At 45.6% G+C, this 24,392-nt stretch overlaps 1 protein-coding gene across 3 annotated transcripts in view; it reads left to right on the forward strand.

Annotated features, from left to right (window-relative positions):
• Positions 1-24,392, forward strand: part of LOC126471584 (sodium-coupled monocarboxylate transporter 1-like) — a 337,815-nt gene that overhangs the window by 151,446 nt on the left and 161,977 nt on the right. Inside the window, exon 1 of one of the 3 annotated variants that reach the window (XM_050099817.1) lies at positions 8,982-9,066. The exons of the other annotated variants lie outside the window; for them this stretch is intronic. Within the exon in view, the coding sequence (XP_049955774.1) occupies positions 9,030-9,066 (37 nt within the window). The 5' untranslated portion in view covers positions 8,982-9,029. Of the gene's footprint in view, positions 1-8,981; positions 9,067-24,392 lie in introns of those variants that run through there. 3 annotated transcript variants of the gene reach the window in all.

Consider the following 24,392-nt stretch of genomic DNA (forward strand, 5'->3'; position numbering starts at 1 on the left):
GTTGGTGTGAGTTGTTTCGTAATACATCTCCCAGACGCGTCTTACTCGTGCTCGGTGGAATTTATGTCGGGGCAACGGGCTGACCAGTCCACTCTCCGAATATCCTGTCCTTCCAAGAGATCTTCCAGCTGCGCTGTGCGATGCAGTCGTGCATTGTCATCCATAGAAACGAAGTCAAGGCCGAATGCACCCTCAAAAGAAGGGCATGGGGAAGGAGTACATTGTGACACTAATGTTGACCAGTGACTTCAGTCATTTCTCTTCGTCTCATGGCGTATTTTTTTCAGTTACCTTGCGTACCGTACCGTATTGTACTGTATCGTACCCTAACAGTTCTTTATAAGTATGGTCATCAAGCTAAGTTTCTTGGTAGCGGTACATCATGCGCAAGTTATTTCGCCCTTAAGTTCTGCACACCAATAATGGCGACGAACGTGACGTGTTTTACTGTAATCAACCAATCGGGGAATCCGATACTCTTTTAAGAAAGATTTTAGAAGACTATCTCGCTTTCCCTAAGTTCTTTCTTTCGTGTTATTATTACAAAAAAGTCGATTTCCGTCACTGTACAGTAGTTGTTTGAGGAAGCATTCTCCTTCAGTTGATTTTATTGGTGAATTCCGTTGGGCGAGGGTAACGAGCAGTGTTGATATCCGTAGTTACTATCTGAGAGAAAGCGATTTAATATACTATACGCCCATTCAAACCGTTTCACGATTCCCCAGTTTTTTGTCCAGTATTCGAGCGCAGCGCAAGCAAGACTCCGTAGAAGCTAATTTTCATAGTCAAGCGAAGACTGGGAAATGGGGCGTTACACTGACCAGCGTGAGGACTGTTTTTACAAAAAGGGTTTAATTGCTTCGAAGTTATCAGGGTAATTAAGCAATCTTATGTAGCAATTTGAGGGAAGATACTTGTCCGAATTTTCATAGCCAAATGAAGAGTGGGAAATGGTTATACGAGGGTTCAAACTGACCAGCGTGAGGTACAGTTTTGAAGAACATGTATAATTGCATGAACCTAATCAAGGTAATTAGGGAAACCTTAATCAGTGATCTGAGGGAAAATTGAAATATTTCACGAGCAGCTGCTGCAAATGAAGTGCGAAAACATATCAGATCACAGCATAAATTGGACTTATTTTATATAGCTCTAAAACACCGGAGCTAAATCACTGCAGCAGTACTCGTAGTGGAGGGCGAGGTAGATGGGTGTAAGTTCGAATTCCCGCCACTCATTATCATTCTCTTTTCGCTGAGGGAAGGAAATGATGTGGAGTCAGCAGTGGTTTACTTGACCTTCCTTTCCCAGAAGCTGATATTCAGATAACAGATATCCAGAAAAAGTGACAGAGTTGCCTAAATGATATTTACAGTAGCGCAAAAGGTACAAAGTCTTTTGCAGAATATCTTTTGGTAAGTCATGTTTCATTTCTCAGAATGGCACGAAATGATGTAACAAGCTGGGGCGACAATATGGAGTTTCTGCAAAATCGGAAGTTGTAGAATTGTACTGTTCAACCGTATATCGTCTGAACGAGCATAGAGTCGTCACGGTTAAGATAAAAGAGCCGTGTTCAGTTCCCGTTGGTATTTGCATTTTTGTAGTTTTCCTAAATAACTTCAGACTAATGCCAAGATGTCTTAAGACAGAATCATGACCTCTTCCTTTCTCTATTGTTCTTCAATCGAGCAGCCGCTCCGTCTCCGAAGATCTGTTGATGAGACTGTAGCTTCTTAATCTTCTTTCCATTATGTACCACATATCCACGGATTTACCATGCTGAGGGCATTTTACCTTTCGGTGCTCGTATCGAACCATGGACCTCGCCGGGGTGGGATGATTTGCGTGCATCTACGATACAGATAACCGTACCCTAGATGCAACCACGTTGGAAGGATAGCTGTGGAGTGACCGGTATAATACATACTGATTCTGGATTGATGTTACAAACTTTCAGGGATGACACAAAGGGTTAATGTATCAATTTGAGGTAAGGAACCCCGGTCAGGAAACGACCGAGGCGAAAGTTATAAGCAAAAATCGTTCTGATACACCTGACAGTGGACCTCTTCTACTGCAAGCTCTTTGCTTTCCATATTTTTGGAGGAGGTAGTATGGACCAAAACAAGAAAATAACTTCCAGTAAACATGTGCTCTAAAGTGCACGCCTTAAGGGGCTATGAACACTTGTTCATCTTTACTACTGCGAAACACATCTCTTTTTCACTCAACAAATCCTCACAGCTCTAAAGGTATGCATTTTAGAAACCATGTTTACTAGATCCATTTTCATGTTTTGGTCCATACTACCTCCTCCAAAAATATGGAAGGCAAAGAGCTTGCAGTAGAAGAGGTCTACTGTCAGAGGTAACAGAACTATTTTTGCTTATAATTTTCGACTCGATCGTTTCGCGACCAGGCTCCCTTACCTCAGATTGAGCCACTTACCCTTCTCCACCATCTCTGAAAGTTTATATCATCATCACGGAATCACCCTGTATATTGTCGCTCGACAGACGTCTTTTCAACAGTTGAAAGGGGAACAGTATGGATGACTAACTGAGCTGCCCTTGCACCAATAGACGACATAATCTTGCCACGCTGGTATTGAGAACGGCTGAAAACAAGGACAAACTGCAGCTCTCATATTTCCCGAGGAATATAGCTCTACTACATGGCTTGATGATGATAATTTTCCTCTTGGGAAATATTCCAGAGGTAAAATAGTAACACAGTTGGACTTCAAAGATGGGACTGGTCAGGCGATGCGGTCAATTGGAAAGACAAAGTAAGCGTCATACGGGTCGCAGCGTGGAATATTAGCTCTCTGAACCAGGTAGCCAGGTTAGAGAATTTAAAAAGTGAAACGGATAGGTTGAATTCATAGTGGGAATTAGTAAAGTGCTCCGGCAGGAAGACCAGGACTTCTGGCCAAATGAGTACAGCGATATCGATAGAAAATCAAATAGAGGTAATGCAGAAGTACGCGGTCCAGTCACACTAGTGTAACCACCGCCTTTGTTCGACGTCAACCTGCAATAATCACTCAGACGGTGGTGGCGGCACTAGCAGTGGAGGGAACCTAATGCATGTCGGGGGACGCGGAAAACAGTGCTGTCGTAGTCGTAATGCGGAAACGGAGCGATTTATCAGACGTCTAAAAAGGCATGATTATTGTCTTTCGGGCCAAGAGCTGAAGCGTTTCAGAAACGGCTAAGTTTGTAAACTGTTCGCGTGCCGCCGTGGTTAAAGTATACCGTGCATGGAAAAATATGACTATCCAAATTTGGTGCCAAGGCGACTGTGGTGCACAACGGGCCATCGATGACTGCGGTGAATGACGGCTGCGAAGATGTGTACAGGTGAACAGACGTGCAACTGTTGAGCAACTGACCACCCAGATGAACCAAGGACTTCCAACTGTGACTGCTCAACGACCGTCCAGAGAACACTGCAGCCCATGAGCCTCTGCAGCAAGTGCCTGGTTCGTGGACCAATCTGCTGTTCATCCGCAACGAAGGCTGGGGTGGGGGGGGAGGTTTGTTTGGGGAAGGAGACCAGACAGCGAAGTCATCAGTCTCATCAGATTATGGAAGGACGGGGAAGGAGATCGGGCGTGCCCTTTCAAAGGAACCATCCCGGCATTGGCCTGGAGCGATTAAGGGAAATCACGGAAAACCTAAATCAGGATGGCCGAACGCGGGATTGAACCGCCGTCCTCCCGAATGCGAGTCCAGTGTGTTAGCCTCTGCGACACCTCACTCGGTACGAAGGCTGGAATTTGCACGCTAGTACCGTAACTGGACGTTCACTGAGTGGTAACAGGTGACGTTTTCAGATGAGTTACGTTTTATACTCCATTGGACAGAGGGTTGTCGGTGTGTACGGCGTGAAATGCACGAAAACAAACACCCTGCAATTAGGGGTCCAGGCCGGAGGGCATTCCCTGCGTTACTTCGTCATTCTGGACAGCACAATTGATTAACACAAGTATGCAGCTATCCTTGGGAGCCATGTCCACCGGTACATGCAGTTTTGTTTTTCCTCGGCACAATGGCATCGATAATGCAACGTGTCACATAGCTCGTAGTGTACGCGCGTGGCTCAGAGAGCACCAGGGTGAGCTTACCATACGCCCCTGCCACCAAACTCTCTGGATTTAAACCCAATCTAGAATCTTCGTTGATCCATTATGGATCGTGGGACGACGGCTGGCATGAACTTCTTGATGCAATAATTTATCAACAGCCATATGATTTGTAGAAGTTTATTTTATTTCATGTGCTACCAGTTTCGGCATTACACTGATGCCATCTTCAGGCCCCACTCGTCATAGTCGTAAAATCACTATACACGGAAAGGGCCATATAACTGGATCCATGAATCCACCAAGAGCTGTTGCAGGACGATTGATTCATGGATCCAGTTATATGGCCCTTTCTGTGTATAGCGATTTTACGACTATGACGAGTGGGGCCTGAAGATAGCATCAGTGTAATGCCGAAACTGGTAGCACATAGAAGTTCATAAAATAAAATAAACTTCTACAAATCATACGGCTGTTGGTAAATCATTGCATCGAGAAAAACAATCGAGAATCTGTCTCACTGTTCACATTATGGATCCTCGACTGAGAAACCTAGCGCAGTAGGCCACAGCACTGGATTCGGCATGGTTCCACATTCCTGTCGATACCTTCCAGAACCTCACTGCCTTCCTTCCTGCGAGCGCTTCCGCAGCAGTCCGCGCTATAAAAGGTGGTTATTCAAGCTTTTTTACAGGCAGCCACATTAATGTGACTGAATAGTTTAGGTCTAATAATGAATAATAACACAGATGCTGTATACACCATTACATACTGTAGACAGTGATACCTACAGAGGGCGCTACCAGCCAGGGAATGTTCAGCGTGGCACCACAGAAGTTCCAGTCAGTCGCCATATAGATGGCACACATAACAAGAATGTTATTATATTTCCTCCACAAGTTTAAAATAATTCTGTCTATCCACCAATAGTTATGTCTGACCCCATAGAGGGCTCTGACTCAGGGACTGTTTCCTATATGCGCGATACAAATCGCTAATGAACATTCACGCATTGGTCGTGGATAAAAGCGGCCGCACATCTCCTGTCGGACAGTTACTGACCAGTTTCGGACGAGTTCTCAGAATTACCGACCAGTTGCCTACAAATGCCACAATTATCGCTCAGCAGCTATCAATGACTAACCGCCGGGACAAAAAAATGTTCAAATGTGTGTTAAATCTTGTGGGACTTAACTGCTAAGGTCATCAGTCCCTAAGCTTACACACTACTTAACCTAAATTATCCTAAGGACAAACACACACACTCATGCCCGAGAGAGGACTCGAACCTCCGCCGGGACAGACAACGGCGAGTATAGAAATGCTTATCACAACATAAATCTGAACTACAAACTGCTAAAAACAGTCCACACTGAACTATTACATCAGTTAATCATCACTGGGACCCCTTTGCCCGTCTTATTTGTTATAGTAATATTTGCCCTGTGACGAATCTAGTTGCAAGTGCGCAAGCACTCCACTTCTGTCCGGCAACTACTTTTCTTTGGTAAGGGTTCGCTTCCTGCAACTTTTGGTATTGGGTGCCAAATTTATTTGTCGAATACAATAATAGGAACGACGGGCAAACAGTTCGGACAAGAAGGAGTAGAAGCTTTCGAAATATCGTGCTACAGGAGAACATTAGGTGGGTAGATCTGATAACTAAGGGAGATACCGAATCGAGTTGGAAAAAAGACATTTATGGCGCAATCTGACCAAATAAGGGATTTATTGATTAGGCACATTCTGAGACATCACGGAGTCGTCAATTTGGTAATGGAGGAGGAGGAGGAGGAGGATATTAGTGTTTAACGTCCCGTCGACAACGAGGTCATTAGAGACGGAGCGCAAGCTCGGGTGAGGGAAGGATGGGGAAGGAAATCGGCCGTGCCCTTTCAAAGGAATCATCCCGGCATTTGCCTGAAGCGATTTAGGGAAATCACGGAAAACCTAAATCAGGATGGCCGGAGACGGGATTGAACCGTCGTCCTCCCGAATGCGAGTCCAGTGTGCTAACCACTGCGCCACCTCGCTCGGTTTGGTAATGGAGAGAAGTGTGTGTGCGGTGGAGGGGGGGGGGGGGGGGGGTAATAGTTGCAGAAGGGCCCGGACAAAAATGCGTAAATACCATGAAAAATGCACGCTTGACCGTAAATGCAGATGCTAGCCAAGTCTGCAGGTTGCGCTGTTGTATTTAACCACGAATGGCACTTATGCTACGACCTCAATACGTTGCAAGTGTTAGTCGTGCTCAGAACAGTGTTCTGTATAGTTGTAACTGCATGATGTTGGCGCTAAGTGGATACGAAAGTGGGCAAATTGTTGGTGTTCGTATGGTGAGTGCTTCCGCAACCGAGGTAGCTGAAATGTTTAATGTTTCAGGAGGCCGCGTATCGAAAATATACACCTCATTCAGGGAAAGCGGTAAACATCAGCTAAGTCACAACGCGGTCGAAAGAGTGTCGTGAGTGATCGTGACAGAAGGTCATTAAAGAGGATTGCTACGAAAACTAGGACAACGACAGCCGCAGAAGTCACTGCAAAACTGAACGCCGCACTCGCGGACGCTGCCAGCAGAGAAACAACCCGAAGAGAGCTCCATAAGCAGGGGGACGCAGGTCGAGATGGAATTCCAAAACCACTTATCAGTGACGCAAATGCCCGTAATTGGAAAATGTGGTACCGAAGCTATAAATCCTTGACTATGGAGAAATGGACGAAGGTTATTTTGTCATTTTCCAACTTTTGGCCGAGTTTATATCCCAAGAATGTAGCATTGCTTGAGTTCGGAGATGATATGGGCAGTCATATCGTGGTATTCCATGGGCCCCATGAATACTCTGAAAGGTCGCATTACTGCCAAGCTACAGTACTGGCCATTAAAATTGCTACACCAAGAAGAAATGCAGGTGAAAAACGGGTATTCATTGGACAAAAATATATTATACTAGAACTGACTGTGATTACATTTTCAAGCGATTTGGGCGCATAGATACTGAGAAATCACTACCCAGAACAAACAAACACCTCTGGCCGTAATAACGGCCTTGATACGCCTGGGTATTGAGTCAAACAGAGCTTGGATGGCGTGTACAGATACAGCTGCCCATGCAGCTTCAACACGATACCACAGTTCATCAAGAGTAGTGACTAACGTATTGTGACGAGCCAGTTGCTCGGCCACCATTGACCAGACGTTTTCAATAGGTGGAGATCTGGAGAATGTGCTGGCCAGGGCAGCAGTAGAACACTTTCTGTATCCAGAAAGGCCCGTACGGGACCTGCAACATGCAGTTGTACGTTATCCTGCTGAAATGTAGGGTTTCGCAGGGATCGAATGAAGGGTAGAGCCACGGGTCTTAACACATCAGAAATGTAACGTTCACTGTTCAAAGTGCCGTCAATGCGAACAAGAGGTGACCGAGACGTGCAACCAATGGCACTCCTTTCCATCACGCCGGGTGATACGCCAGTATGGCGATGACGAATACATGTTTCCAATGCGCGATCACCGCGATGTCGCCAAACACGGATGCGACCATCATGATGCTGTAAACAGAGCCTGGATAAATCCGAAAAAAATGACGTTTTGCCATTCGTGCACCCAGGTTCGTCGTTGAGTACACCATCGCAGGCGCTCCTGTCTGTGATGCAGCGTCAAGGGTAATCGCAGCCACGGTCTCCGAGCTGATAGTCCATGCTGCTGCAAACGTCGTCGAACTGTTCGTGCTGGTGGTTGTTATCTTGCAAACGTCCCCATCTGTTGACTCAGGGATCGAGACGTGGCTACACGATCCGTTACAGCCATGCGGATAAGATGCCTTTCATCTCGACTGCTAGTGATACGAGGCCGTTGAGATCCAGCGCGGTGTTCCGTAATACCCTCCTGAACCCACCGATTCCATATTCTGCTAACAGTCATTGAATCTCGACCAACGCGAGCAGCAATGTCGCGATACGATAAACCACAATCGCGATAGGCAACAATCCGACCTTTACCAACGTTGCAAACGTGATGGTACGCATTTCTCCTCCTTACACGAGGCATCAGAACAACGTTTCACCAGGAAACGCTGGTCAACTGCTGTTTGTGTACGAGAAATCGGTTGGAAACGTTGCTCATGTCAGCATGTTGTAGGTGTCGCCACCGGCGCCAACCTCGTGTGAATGCTCTGAAAAGCTAATCATTTGCATATCACAGCATCTTCTTCCTGTCGGTTAAATTTCGCGTCTGTAGCACGTCATCTTCGTGGTGTAGCAATTTTAATGGCCAGTAGTGTATTCCGAGGCTACTGGATAAAATTTTGAATGCTAACGGTTTTCCTACGCCGTATTTGGCTTAACGTGTACCGAGTGAGATGGCGCAGTGGTTAGCACACTGGTCTCGCATTCGGGAAGACGACAGTTCAAACCCGCATCCGGCCATCCTCGTTAATGTTTTCCGTAGTTTTCCTAAACCGCTTCAGGTAAATGTCGGTATGGTTCCTTTGAAAGGGCACGGGCGACTTTCTTCTCCATCTTACCCTAATCCGCAGGGACCGATGACCTCGCTGTTTGTCCCCTTCCCCAAATCATCCATCCAACCAGTTTTTGGTGTTTCCATATTTTGGTCGATCGCCTACATGTAGGGATCAAGAGGCTTACACAGGATAAACTAACATGGAAAGCTACATCAAACTAGAATTTGGACTGAAGGTCACAGCAGCACCAAAATCGAAGCAGACAAAGCAATTTTCGCGCATCACGTGGCCCCTGACGGTGCGCTCGACGGAAGCAGATACAGAGGAGCGTTGTCTGGCGGCCCGCGGCGGCACGTCGGCGCTGCGAGTCGTCCCACTTCTTCGCCGGTGGGCGCCTCCGTGGCAGTCGCAGTCGTTACTCTGTTGCAGCACACGCTCTCGCCGCTGCCTTCACCGTCCTTCCGCCGACTGCCGCCACAATGACGTTTGTCAAGAGTTCCACGTACCAGCTCTTCGGTGAGTGCGATCACTTCTCGACAAGAACAGCTAAACTGTAGACCGGTGTTAAGTTTCGCTCTCACCACCGCGTTGCGGGGGAAATGAAGCGTACTCTCTCTTTTGCTTGCTGTAACCTGTCGGAAACGTTCTCCCGGCGTTTTGATCGGTTGTAATGTACTAGAGATCTTCTCATATGCACGAAATGTGTTTGCAGTTGCGAATATAAACCACCTTCGGCTGTGTATTAGAGTGGCAATGAAAATTTGTGTCGGGGCGGGACTCCAGCACGAATTTCCCGCTTTACGCGAGCGTTCGCACCGGCTATCCGTGCACGAATCACGGACAGACCCAAAGTTCCTTATGTCGTCGTCCTTGTGTGACAACTTGCGCTCGCACGTTACGTATATTCCCGTCCAGGGAGGGCATATTTGTTGACAGTCTAAGGCCAAGTATTGGCAAATCAAGACGAAATAGCAGTACATGTCCGAAGGAACAATGGATCGTACTTCTTAATGACACAAGCAATGTTATTTAGTCTTCATTCGCCCACACACTGGCACAGGTTCGAGTCCCGATGCGGCACAAACTTTCACTGTCGTCATTCTAATATACAGCTGGAGGTGGTTTATATTCGCAACTGCTAATATATTTCTTGTGTTTCTTGAAGGTTGTAGTCGCTGAAACGTACTTCTTAATAACGCAGGCACTGCTATTTCGTCTCCAATAGACATGAAACAGACATTCTGTATAATCGATTTAATGTTCCAATGAGCAAACCAGAAGAGACGAGTCCGCAGCTCGTGGTCTCGCGGTCGCGTTCTCGCTTCCCGAGTACGGGGTCCCGGGTTCGCTTCCCGGCGGGGTCAGGGATTTTCACCTGCCTCGAGATAACTGGGTGTTTGTGTTGTCCTCATCATTTCATCACCATTCATGAAAGTGGCAAGATTGGTCTGAGCAAAGGTTGGGAATTTGTACGGGCGCTGATAACCGCGCAGTTGAGCGCCCCACAAAACCAAACATCATCATTATCATCATCATCATCAGAAGAAGAAGAAGAGACGAAGTTCAGCCTCCAGCCAAGCATTCTACTGGATGACTGGCGAAAACCGCCTGAATACCTCCATCAGGATGTTCGGTAATAGAACTTGTGACGAATTCACACCATGCTTACCCTAAGCAGGTACATCGTCTGTCTGAAAATCTACCACCATTGTTACTTGATTCTTTTCTCATTTCCTTGTTGGTAACAATATAACGTTACGTGTAGAGATTATTGAAACTATTTGTAGTCCATTTAGGGCTTGGAAGTGCCTAATGCAGCACTGAAGCATCTTTGTTATAGGTACCGAGTGAGGTAGCGCAATGGTTAGCACACTGGACTCGTATTCGGCACAACGACGGTTGAAATCCGCGTCCGGCCATCTTGATTTAGGTTTACCATGATTTCCCTAAATCGCTTCAAACAAATTCTGGGATGCTTCCTTCGAGAGGGCACGGCCACTCTCCTTCTCCATCCTTCCCTAATCCGGGCTTCTGCTCCGTCTCTAATGACCTCATAGTCGACGGAACGTTAAATAACATCAATCCCCTCCTCCTCCTCCTCCTACATGTAGTTAGGCGAATACGAAGCGAATGAGATCTCTGGACAAGAACTCACATTTTAGCTCTCATGTTATAACTACCAAGATGTTTCCTATGCTTTTCTATGTAAGTGCTGCTCCAGCCTGGAAGATTTACTTCATCTATCCACAGGTTTACGTAGAGATTTTATAAACTTATGTTACTTGCGTTTTGTGTTCTCCGCTTTTCGTGTAACCTAACTAGTAAATGTCTGAGGATTTGACTAACAGCGGAACGTGGCCAGTATGAGCAGCTCATCGCTGTAGGAATCTGAAACGGGCAGTTACAATGTGGCGCAGTTCCATAGCTCAAAAGAACAAAAAAATGGCTCTGAGCACTATGGGACTTAACATCTGAGGTCATCAGTCCCCTAGTACTTAGAACTACTTAAACCTAACTAACCTAAGGACGTCACACACAACCATACCCGAGGCAGGGTTCGAACCTGCGACCGTAGCGATCACGCGGTTCCAGGCTGAAGCGCCTAGAGTCGCTCGGCCACAACGACCGGCGCTCAAAAGACACTGTGAATCATTCAATCAAATAAAACTTTCTGTTTCAAGTACACGGTGAGCTCGTACGTGTACAATTTTGCGGAGATAATCCTCGCATTCGCTGAAATAATACTGTATCTGTTTTTGCGTTCCTCACTTTTAATCAGAGTAATCTATCGTAAAAACTACCACATACTACATCTTCATCTATACTCCGCAAGCCACTTTACAGTGTGTGGTGGAGGGTACTTGGGTACCACTGTTACTTTCTCTTTTTTCTGTTCCAGTCGCGAATGGTTAGCGGGAAGAACGATTGTTGATAAGGCTCCCTGTGGGCCCAAATTTCCCTAATTTTACCCTCATGATCTTTTCGGGAGATATGCGCGGAAGGAAACAATATAGTGGCCAACTCTTCTAGAAACTTACGCTCTCGGAACTTTAACAATCAACCACTCCGTGATGCAAAATGCCTGTGTTGCAGCGTCTTCCACTAGAGATGGCTCAACATCTCTGTCACGCTGTCGCGCTTCCCAAATAAATCTGGTGTATAATTCAATAAAGAGAAAGGCTGCCTTGTAGCGTTTCGTCGACAGCAAGGTTATCAGAAAAGGACTGTTGGACGAAGCTATGACAGATAATTTATTTTTGTTTTTTTTTTCAAGTATCCACCCTGGCAGTCGCATTTGATTTCCGTTTCTTCAGAGTACAAGTCCAGCAAATTAAGCATTGCGCCATCTCGCTAGATACACCCTACATTCTTCAGATTTCATTTCACTTTACTTCATTTGCTGTTAGTAGGTAATGAAACGATAAATGCACTAGTGTGAGAGGTGTTTTCGTAGAGCATCGTGACCTCGCTCGCAGGATCTTAACTGTCTTTCTGTGTCGAAGCAGAATAATGTCGCTAGAGAGACGAGAACTGTAAGACGTATATAGCCGTTGAGGTCAAGTTACAAAAGGGTTGTGAGCACGTACGCTTATTTCCATTTTGTAAACACTACTTACTACGCAGTCAGTACAGATGCATCACGTGGGCACCTATTGTACTGCTAGCAAGAAACAATACCTACGTATATTTTGAAACTGCTAGTCTGTGAACCTAATTGTAGCCCACGTGTTCATGTATACTGAGAGCTGATAAAATATAAAGGGACTTTTTATTTTCTGCCTTCCTTTCTTTTTCTGGAAAATCTATTATCAGGAAGTTCACTGCATATGTAGCCTGGATACACGTGGGAGAAGAAAAATGCTAGTTTAATATGTGAGACTTCATACTGATATGTTTCCAAGTAAGTAAGCTACTTCATTCCGGTCTAAGTAGTTTGGCTCATTTCTGTAGGACTCACCGTAGATAAAATTTCTTTTAAATTACGAAAGTTATCTTATCTTGACGCCACATTTACTTTATGTGTCTTTGACTACCTTTTTATAAGTGTTTATTTTTATTTTCCATGTGCAGGGCTTGGGGATTATTTTTTGCTTAATTTGAAACACTGAGTACTTTACTATGAATTGAGGAGCGCCGGGACAAAAACCGATAAATCCGCATTTGCTGTTAATACAGAAAGTAACAAATAGCGATCTCTAAATGGCTCCACAAACTATAAAAAGAAGAAACACACCATAAAACGATTAATGTCGCGTTGTGCTGAAAATTATTTTGTGGTAGCATGTATTATTACTCCCGTATCTCCCCCCTACAGTTCAAACAAGCGAATACAGCAAAAGTGGATGTATCGGGTTTTGTTCCGGGGCTCCTCAGTTTATGTGTATAAATCATGAAAGCTCTTTTGGCACTGAAAAATAACACTGACCCCTAAACGAGAATTCGAACTCTGGGCCTTCTGAGCACTCGTTCCTCGTACAGCAAGCTTCCGTTTCTCTCCGTGAGGCTTTTTTCTCGGCAGTAAAGGGCATGACAGAATTCTCTGGACGTTAACACCACCTCTAGTCGAGTACAAAGAGACAATTGTTAAGTTAAATATTTTTCTAATCAAAATGATGTCAGGAAGGGAATCAGTAGTTAAATTCAGTGTAAGTTTCGCATTGGCTTCTAACTCCACTGATGCGTTAGATATAGTCGCCTGACAGAACGACATAGCTATCCAAGCTCCATAAATAGGAAGATTAGGGTTAAACATCCTGTCAACGATTAGGACATTAAATTAGGAGAACGAGCTCGGATGAGACAAGACTGGGAAATGAAATCCCTCACGTTGTTTTCAGAGGAACCATCCCAGCATTCACCTTAATCGTCTTAGAGAAACGATGAAAAAGACATATGTGCGTAGCTGGAGGACTCGCATCTCGCGATTCAACTTCTGCGCCACCTCGGTTGGCGGCAAGCATCGTGCAGAATTTTTGAGGCCACTGGTACTTTCTCCGGTAAATGTTCTCACTCTACTTTTCTCTCCGCAGCGAATTCGGCTGCCCTTGACTCAGCGGGAGGAAAGTCTGTATCTTCGCATACCTGCGGGATACTACTCGACAAATATGTATTTAAAACATTCTAGTCAGATTCACATTAGTCTTCTTATTGACTGGGCCCACTCGTGGTAAGTCATTACTTACCGTGGCAATGTCATTTGCTTCTGCAACGGCCGGCCGCGGTGGTCTCGCGGTTCTAGGCGCGCAGTCCGGAACCGTGCGACTGCTTCGGTCGCAGGTTCGAATCCTGCCTCGGGCATGGATGTGTGTGATGTCCTCAGGTTAGTTAGGTTTACGTAGTTCTAAGCTCTAGGGGACTGATGACCACAGCAGTTGCGTCCCATAGTGCTCAGAGCCATTTGAACCATTTTTTTTGCTTCTGCAACAAAATTTCCTTCCCCATCCACAAAGTTACCTTGCCGAGGGGGCAAAAGTTCGTGCATGCTTCCTGTGTGCGATCTATGTAAACTACGATCTGTTTCTAAGACGCTGATGAGGGGCAGCATGTGCTCGATTAAATGTGAGAAACCTAAAAGACACATCCAGATAACACAGTGTACTTTACCAAAAAACTTTAATTCGTCTCGATTCTCCTTCTAGTATGCTACACATTACTCTTTCCAAGAAGGTTTACATTTAAATTCACCGAATAAATTTAAGCAGTAGCCACAGTTCTTTGCATAAAGTGAAACATACTTTTGTCTGGAATTCCGTGATCTTTAGGAAAGAAGGCACTTTGCTGCTGACAAAAGTGTAAACAATGAAAATTACAAAAAATGGTTCAAATGGTTCAAAAAATGGTTCAAATGGCTCTGAGCACTATGGGACTCAACTGCTGAGGTCATTAGTCCCCTAGAACTTAGAACTAGTTAAACCTAACTAACCTAAGGACATCACACACATCCATGCCCGAGGCAGGATTCGAACCTGCGACCGTAGCGGTCGCGCGGTTCCAGACTGTAGCGCCTAGAACCGCTCGGCCACTCCGGCCGGCTGAAAATTACAATTTTCGCTATAAGTTCACTGGACATTTCAGTGGAATTTAGTTAAACCTGTAGAAAATTTTTCCTCGCAGCATATGCACTCTGTGTCTTCATAGTTGTCGTCAAAAATAACTCTTCTAGGGTCGGGTTTCCTACTCTCCACACTCTTTTTGTCACTCTCTTTCTTCTCTTGAGTTGCTTTCGGTTTTTCCTTCTTTTTATTTTCTTTTTCTTCTCTTTCTTTATTTGCCGCTTCTAAGTCACTGTTACAAGAACTTGCTGTAAGTATCGCCGGGGAATCCTTCTTTTGGCCGCCGCTCTTACGTTTTCCAGAAGCCACCTCGGAGATGGCCACTTTGTCCGCATTGACACCTTCACACAAAAGCTATATACCCTCTAATGGTTCAATTGGCTCTGAGCACTATGGGACTTAACATCTGAGGTCATCAGTCCCCTAGACTTAGAACTACTTAAACCTAACAAACCTAAGGACATCACGCACATCCATGCCCCAGACAGGATTCGAACCTGCGTCCGTAGCAGCCACGTGATTCCGGACTGAAGCGCTATATACTCTCTAATAGCATAAACGAACTTCAGGAACTAAACTGGGGTTATGGAGTCAAGATTGACACTTTCAACACAATTTCATTAAAAAGACGTGACAAATGGTTCAAATGGTTCTGAGCACTATGGGACTCAACTGCTGTAGTCATAAGTCCCCTAGAACTTAGAACTACTTAAACCTAACTAACCTAAGGACATCACACACATCCATGCCCGAGGCAGGATTCGAACCTGCGACCGTAGCGGTCGTGCGGTGCCAGACTGTAGCGCCTTTAACCGCTCGGCCACTCCGGCCGGCCAAAGACGTGACATTTCCTCTCAATAACAAATGCATAAAGTGACCATTTAGGTAATATCAGAATAACTAAAATCGACAAAAATTATTGACAACTCCGAGGAGCGGCACAGCAGACAGATTATGCTTCACGGGGTACTGTGTCCTCCAGAGCGAATAAGTTGAGACATTTCCCGCAACGATGTCGGCACCCCATAGCTCCCGGGATCCCAGTAGCCACTTTGCCCGCCAGCGCCACTGTGCCCGGCTCTGCCCTATAATGCAAACTGCTGTAACCTTTCAGTGCGAATAGAGGGATTGTAACGTGTGATGCAGCCACCAATCCTGTTTCAAGTGCGTCTGAGGCCCACTCAAAAGTTTTGGTTTAAGCAGCTGGTTCGGAGTACTGTAGCCGTCACCTAGGCGAAGTTCTGACTAATGCCCGGTCTCCACTCATGCACTCTAGGATTTACTCAGTGCCCTAATTTATTATATGAAGAGAAGTGTTTGTAGGGTTCGTTAAGATACCTAACTTGCCATTAGTTGCATTTTAATCGATTCTTAGTCTCTGCGAAGTGACTCTGGATGTGCACTGCGTTTAGATTCCACAACAAGCTGTGCGATCACTATTCTGTATAACCTCGTTGAACTTCGAGGTTACAATATCACGTCAATGATAAATAACAACCTTATAGCCCATAGCTTTAATAGTCTTTGTGAGTCTCTTTGTACCTAATGCAATACGAACTTAAACATTAGTGTGACGTTAAAGGGGAGAGCCTTGGACAACGAAGTATTATCCACTGAGTCGACTTATTTTGATGACCCCTTGCCAGGAGTTACTATTCGTGATCCAATTGCTATAGTTGATACGGGAGACCTCTAGCTCCATGTGCAATCCTAATGGCGACGGAGTGCCCGTGGGTGTCTGGACAGGATAATTGATGTGTCGACAGAAGTGCCGACACAGTGTGGTTTGAGGAGACCGAAATACACGCTATAAGCTCACGCAGGATGGCGTGAGGTCTGAAACAGGATACGTAATGAATGCTATAAAGAAAAGTACGTAGCTACTGGAATACTTAACTTTAATCCATCCTTGGTACATCGCTATTGACGATACAAGTGAGACTCTATAGTTTCAGACAATATACTGCTAATGGCGCCTTGCTAGGTCGTAGCCATTGACTTAGCTGAAGGCTATTCTAACTATCTGCTCTGCAAATGAGCGAGGCTTAGTCAGTGTGCATCGCTAGCTACGTCGTCCGTACAACTGGGGCGAGTGCTAGTACGTCTCTCTAGACCTGCCGTGTGGTGGCGTTCGGTCTGCTATCACTGAAAGTGGCGACACGCGGGTCCGACATGTACTAATGGACCGCGGCCGATTTAGAGCTACCACCTAGCAAGTGTGGTGTCTGGCGGTGACACCACAATAATGTAGTTCTCAACTAAAGGCATTAACAGGTCAAGACCAACAGAGTTCATGAATGATCCGTAATCCATAATGTATAGCTAATGAACGAAACTGAAAGTTTTCATACAAGTGACAATGTTCTTATTTTAACTATAAAGAAAACCAAATCAAACGTTGTGGCTCATTTCCGTGGTTGTTCTGGGAGATTCTGAAGTACTCAGTTGGGGTGCCTTTTATTTCATCAGTGGAGGCTATCAAGTGTGGATCTATGTCATATGGATGATTGTAGATAACATAAAAAGGTTGTTCGCGTGTTATAAAGTTATGTACAGAGAAATCGCAACAGTAAAGAACTGTAACGAGATTCACGAGGACCTTAAGAAAATCGACGCTTGGTGTAAGGGTTGGCAGCTGACCCTCGAAATAAACAAACGTGACGAACTGCGGATAAATATGCGGAAAGACTGCATGATTACGCGATTGCCGAAAAGTCACTGCAAGGAGTCACACCTATCAAAAAATCTGGGAATCTGCGTACGCAGCGATTTAAAGTGGAATTACTGCATAAAACTAATCGCGAGCAAGGGAGTTGCCAGACTGAGATTCATTGGAAGAATCCTCAAGAAGTGTGGTCCGCCCATAAAGGAGGTAGCTTACAAAACCCTCTTTCTATTTTTGCTCGTCGCTCTGGGATCCTTACCAGATAGGATGGATAGAGGAAATAGAGAAGATCCAAAATAGTGCAGAGCCTTTCGTCATACGTTCTTCTAGTGAGCGCGAAAGCGTCACGGAGATACTCATCCAACTCCAGTGTGAGACTTTCAAGAGAAGAGCAGTGTATCTCGATGTGGTTGTATGTATTTATGTTGTATGTTAACTGGGGACCTAGAAACGACTGAGAGGCTCCGTCCTCGCCACAGCCGCAGTGGTCCACAACCACACGACGACTGCCGCAGTCATTTCACCCCTCTGCCGCCCCGCACCAAACCCAGGCTTATTGGGCGGCTCGGCTCCCGGTGGACCCCCAGACGAGTGTAACCCCTATGTTTGCATGGTAGAGTAATGGTGGTGTACGCGTACGTGGAGGACTTGTTTGCGAAGCAATCGCCGACATAGTGTAACTGAGGCCGAATAAGGGGAACCAGCCCGCATTCGCAGAGGCAGATGGAAAACCGCCTAAAAACCATCCACAGACTGGTCAACTCACCGGACCTCGACACAAGGCCGCCGGGCGGATTCGTGCTGGGGACCAGACGCTCCTTCCCGCTCCGGAAACGATGTGGTTACTAAAAGGCTCATCCAATATATTGCTTCCTCCTACCTATTCGCGGCGAAAAGACCCTGGTGGTAAAGTTAGATACGAGTTCACACAGAGGCTGTCCAACAATAATTCTTCCCGCGCACATTTCGCGGCTAGAACAGGAAAGGAGAAAATGACAATGGTATACGAAATTCCCTTCGCTATACACCAGAAGATAGCTTGCGAAGTATAAATGTAAATGTAAATGGGATAAGTACTTGCGTATTGTCGTACTGAGTTTGGGTTTTATGAAAGATTATAAAAATTTAAGAAGGAAAGAGGGTAAGCCAAGTGCTGTCGTATAGCCCACTCCTGTTGAATGGCACGAAGAGCGTCGCCGAGCCCACATCACCATACGGCAGACTGATCGCCCTAAACAGTTTCCCATGCCCTTAATCATGAGACACTGCGGTGAGATTTAGAATTTTACCCATCTCATTGGCTCACAATCTGGTGACCAATAACTTCACACCATCCCCTCTTCTCCCTTATTCCGTCAGAAAGTAGGCACGGCAATTCCTTTCCCCACCATGATTTAAACCGGCTACCTCGTGGTAGAGTGCCACTAGCATCCAATTGTAGCCTAAGCTACCAAGACCCTTATGTGGGAATATACACTGTCTGATAAAAAAAAGTGAAGCCCGCAGAAGACATAGTCGGATGTCAAAATAACTTGGTACACTTACACACCATCGACGGGAATGTAAATGATTGAGAGTTGCAATTCTCTGTGACAGATAGAACGACCACAAGAGTGCATTAGTATCGTTCGTGTTTGGCGTTGTTACCAGGCTTGGTAGAACAAATAAGGAGCGTGAACACTGTAGCATGCGGGGTGATTACTGTGAAGAACAGATAGTTGCCGCGTAATAGCGCGAGACAACTTTATCAACACCTCACAGAGTTCGTGAGTATCCACAGTTGTGTTACATGCAGACATGTAACAGTGGCACGAGGCTGTACTGCATGAGTAAGTGAGGGCAGGCATTCGTCGTCAAGGTTCCGGTAGTCCGTGTCTGACTACCACAGAGAGTGGTCGCCATATTGTGCACCAAGAACATCATTACCCCGTCACAACGGCGCCTGTTATCCGAGAACAAGTAATGGACTCTCTACAACATTCTGTATCATCCCGCACCATTAATCAGAGAATAGCAGCAGCAGCCGGACTAGGGAAGTACCGTCATAGATGTAGGTTGTCGTTAACACCAAACACGAACGGCTGCTTCTAAAGTGGTGCAACGTTTGGCAAGCATGAGCCGCTGATGAATGACGTCGCACTGAGTTGAGCGATGAATCGCGGTTCTGCACTACCCCGGATGACGATCGTCGGCGTTTATGACGGCGACCTAGGAAGAAGTCCCATTTTTCTCATGATTTGGGGAGGCACAACAGTGTTGCTCGTGGCATCATGGTTTGGGGAGACATTGGGTATGACTACAGGCACAGACAGAGATGTAACTCCGTGCTTAAGATCACGTAGTGCTAGAAGGGAACTTTGGCGGGACAATGGTATCTCGCGAATATCCTGCGTCCTCATGTGTTAGCAAACATGTGGCAGTATTGTGGTGCCATTTTCTAATAGGACAATGCTCATCTACACATGGCACATGTCTCTGCGAGCTCTCTGTGTGATGTTGAGGTACTCCCGAGGCCAGAAAAATTCCCAGAACTGTCCCTGATAGACCAAGTGTGGTACCAGCTCGGATGTTAACTCCGTCCCAGAGGCAGTATTCACAACATCATGGACCAGTTACGACAGTTTGCCTCAGGAGAGGATATAGCGGCTTTATGACACTTTTCTCAACGGAATCAGTGCTTTCATTCACGCCAGAGGAAGAACAATGTCATATTAATAAGTGGGCTCATACTGCCAAGTTCACATACTCTTTCAATCGTGAAGTTTCATTTAGATTGTCCCTCCATTTTAGAGTGCTTTCCTCTTTTCGTCAGTTGTTGTACGCGACTGTTAAATGGGATACTTAGCGTGGCACTGTAGAAGTCTCCTGTTCTTTTTGTTCTAAACAATTAACTGAAAGAATAAACGGCTTGATCAGATGTTTAACACCGGTACAGCGAGCTATTCACCAGGTAGAGACACGCAGCGTTTCGAAAACTTTCTACCGCGTCTGTAGCCTGCGGCACCATACAATACGTCCTTGTTTCACAGCTGGCTTTCCGGACGTACCACTCATTAATAAATATTACCGAGTAAGATGAAACAGTGGCTAAGGCACTAGACTCTCATTTAGGAGAAGCGTGGTTCATATCCCCCTTCGACCATCCTGATTTGTATTTTCAGCGAATTCCTTATCTTTATTAAGATAATGTATTGGATACTTCACTGATGAGGACACGGCTGATTTCTAATCTCCGTCCTTAAATAACACCAGTTTTCCTTTGTCTATAATGACCTCATCGTCGACGGAACTTTGAAGTCTCATCTTCCGTTTTACTGAACAGTCTGTACTGTTTCCCTGGTCAGCACGGAAGTTCTCGGTACGGGGTAGCACTCGACATTTTCCCCCTTAAGATCTCGCCACGGTACCTGACAGCAATTAAACCTAGCCGATTCGACCGTATGATTTCGTGAAGAGGTGATCGAGTGGTCAAATTACCCCTGCTCACACCATATGGACCCCCCTCGATATCGATCTCTTTCCACAGTCTTTGTGTCCAGAAATTGTGTTCCACGTTCCCTCTAGATGCGAATCCGTCGAGATTCACTCTCCATACCATATCGGAACTCGTCTGTGGAAAGACCACTGGCCCACTGTTCCACCGTCCGGGTGGCATGTTGACGGCTCCACTCTAGACGTTCCCTTCTTTGAAGGCGCGTCAGAGGTACACTAGTGGCCATTAAAATTGTTACACCACGAAGATGTGCTACAGACGCCAAATTTAACCGACAGGAAGAAGATGCTGTGATATGCAAAAGATTAGCTTTTCAGAGCATTCAAATAAGGTTGACGCCGGTGGCGACATCTACAACGTGCTGACATGAGGAAAGTTTCCAACCGATTTCTAATACACAAACAGCAGTTGAACGGCGTTGCCTGGTGAAACGTTGTTGTGAAGCCCCGTGTAAGGATGAGGAATGCGTACCATCACGTTTCCGACTTTGATAAAGGTCGGATTGTAGCCTATCGCGATTGCGGTTAACGTATCGCGACATTGCTGCTCGCGTTGGTCGAGATCCAATTACTCTTAGTAGAATATGGAATCGGTGGGTTCAGGAGGGTAATATGGAACGCCGTGCTGGATCCCAACGGCCTCATATCACTAGCAGTCGAGATGACAGGCATCTTATCCGCATGGCTGTAACGGATCGTGCAGTCACGTCTCGAACCCTGAGTCAACAGATGGGGACGTTTGCAAGACAACAACCATCTGCACGAACAGTTCGACGACGTTTGCAGCAGCAGCTCGGAGACCATGGCTGCGGTTACCGTTGACGCTGCATCACAGACAGGAGCGCCTGCGTTGGTGTACGCAACGACGAACCTGGGTGCAAGAATGGCAAAACGTCATTTTTTCGGATGAGTCCAGGTTCTGTTTACAGCATCATGATGGTCGCATCCGTGTTTGGCGACATCGCGGTGAACGCACATTGGAAGCGAGTATGTGTCATCGCCATACTGGCGTATCACCCGGGGTGATTGTATGGGGTGCCACTGGTTACACATCTCGGTCACCTCTTGATCGCATTGACATTTCAGATGTGTTACGACCCGTGGATCTACCCTTCATTCGATCCCTGCGAAACCCTACATTTCAGCAGGATAATGCACGACCGCATGTTGCAGGTCCTGTACGGGCCTTCCTGGATACAGAAAACCTTCGACTGCTGCCCTGGCCAGCACATTCTCCAGATCTCTCACCAACTGAAAACGTCTGGTCAATGGTGGCCGAGCAACTGGCTCGTCACAATACGCCAGTCACTACTCTTGATGAACTGTGGTATTGTGTTGAAGCTGCATGGGCAGCTGTACCTGTACACGCCATCCAAGCTCTGTTTGACTCAATGCCTAGGCGTATCAAGTCCGTTATTGCGGCCAGAGGTGGTTGTTCTGGATACTGATTTCTCAGGATCTATGCACCCAAATTGCGTGAAAATGTAATCACATGTCAGTTCCAGTATAATGTATCTGTTCAACGAATACCCGTTCATCATCTGCATTTTTTCTTGGTGTAGCAATTTTAATGGCCAGTAGTGCACACATACAGTAGGTCTCCGATAATAAAGGCCAATCTGCTGAAGCCTTCTATAGACAGTTTGCCTCCATACAATACTTCCAGTGGATGCTGCCAGGTCAAATTCCAGTTACCGTGCAGTACTAAGGCGGTACCGTCGTGCTCTTACAGCCAAATAATAGTCCTCTATTTCTAATGCCAAACATGGTCGGCTCTGCCCTGGTCTTCCGAATAAAGTTTCGGTCTCCACAAACTGTCACAATATCCTAGAAACAACACAACGATTCACATTAAGCTATCGGGCCACTCGAATCTGCGACTGTCCTGCTTCCATTGCTCCTACGGCAATTCATCGCAGAGAGCTTGGTAGGTGTCATACTGCACCGTCTGTGATTGTGTACACAGCGACTGTACATGTGGGACTACCCAGCAGACACTACCCCGTTTGATAGGTGCCGTGACGTCATCACTGGCGTGGTTATCCGTTGAACCGGAATGCCATCTTCTGTTCAGCACACGAGCGTACAGACATCTGTTGCCAGTTTGTATGATTGTATAGTGAATTAGACACAGGACGGGGAAACAGCGGTTGGTTGCTTTAATTTTGGACACCAGTGTATAAGAGGAACGTTCGTGAACCTAAGACTGAATCTTGAGGAACCCCATACGTGATTTCTCACCAGTGAGAATAATGTCCTTGGACTATATTGGTTGAATTACGAATCACAATTTTCTGCATTCTTTTGATTAGATATTACATTACACATTGGTTGGCTGTCCCACAAAACCCACAAAACTCCAATTTATCTAGGAGAATACTGTGAGACACAAAGTCGAATGCCGTAGATAGGTCGCAGAAAATACCAACGCGTGCTATTTTATCATTTAATTCATGTAAAATTTGGCGAGTGAACATGTAAATGGAATTTCCAGTAGAGCAACTCTTCTGAAATCCAAACTGTGATTTGCTGAGGATATTATTTTTGCTCAGGTGAGATCCTATTCTAAAATACATCACCTTCTTAAAAATTTTGGAAAATGATGTCTGAAGTGAAACTGGTCGGTTGTAACTGACATCTGTCCTATTACCTTCTTTAAACAGGGGCTTAACAATGGCATATTTCAGTCTCTCTGGAAGATGCATTGCGTAATAATATTGTTTGCACGTTCGTTTACAGAATAATTATTTGTGTCTGTGTTAGCGTCAACCGATAGACCCTGGAAGGACTATCAAGGATCATAGCAGCAGGAGTTACGTGCATTAATTGACAAGTTACTGCAGAGTAATGGACAGCACTCTTAAATAGAGCACGGATGGTTAATGTTTTCTTGGAAATGAAAGAATTTGCACGCATGGCATGGCCTGCTCGCTCTCCCGATTTAAATCCCATAGAGCACGTCTGAGATGCACTTGGGAGACAAGTTTTTAACGCCAGTATCCACCAACCACTCTCCAAGACTTGCGAGCAGCTCTACAGGAAGAAGGGGCGTTATTGCTTCAACATGAGATTAATGAGATCATTCAGAGCATGCCCCTTCGTTGGCAGGCCTGTATTGCTGCCAGAGGTGGTCACACCCAATACCGAGTACTTTAATCAGTTATCGGAATGTGTGTATAAATCCGTTAAGTTGAAGAAACGAAAAACATATTTGTCTACCCTTATGCGTGTTGCAGTTGTTTACGTTCTGTTTTATTTACTTTGTTTCTACTTTGCTATCACCTGTTTGTGCTGTTTTGTGGCAAAATAAACGTAACCTTGCAAAATTTCCGTTTGTTGCTTTAATTTTTAACACCAATGTATGTAAACGATCTTCTGTCTAATATACGACAAGCAGAATTAGTTCCTTTTGCAGATGACACTAGCCCTGTAATCAATCCAAGCATACATACAGAAACAGAAGAATTGGTAACAGTGTTATTAAAGGTATCATTGACTGATTTTCTGGAAATGGTATCATTCTTAATTTTAAAAAGACACAACATATTCAGTTCTGCTCATCTAGGGTTATTAAACCAATGATAAATGTAACACATGGTGACGAAATAGTAAATAGGATGGAAACTTCAAAG

The sequence above is a fragment of the Schistocerca serialis genome, chromosome 3 (assembly GCF_023864345.2).
Source record: "Schistocerca serialis cubense isolate TAMUIC-IGC-003099 chromosome 3, iqSchSeri2.2, whole genome shotgun sequence".
Classification (NCBI taxonomy): Eukaryota; Metazoa; Arthropoda; class Insecta; order Orthoptera; family Acrididae; genus Schistocerca; species Schistocerca serialis.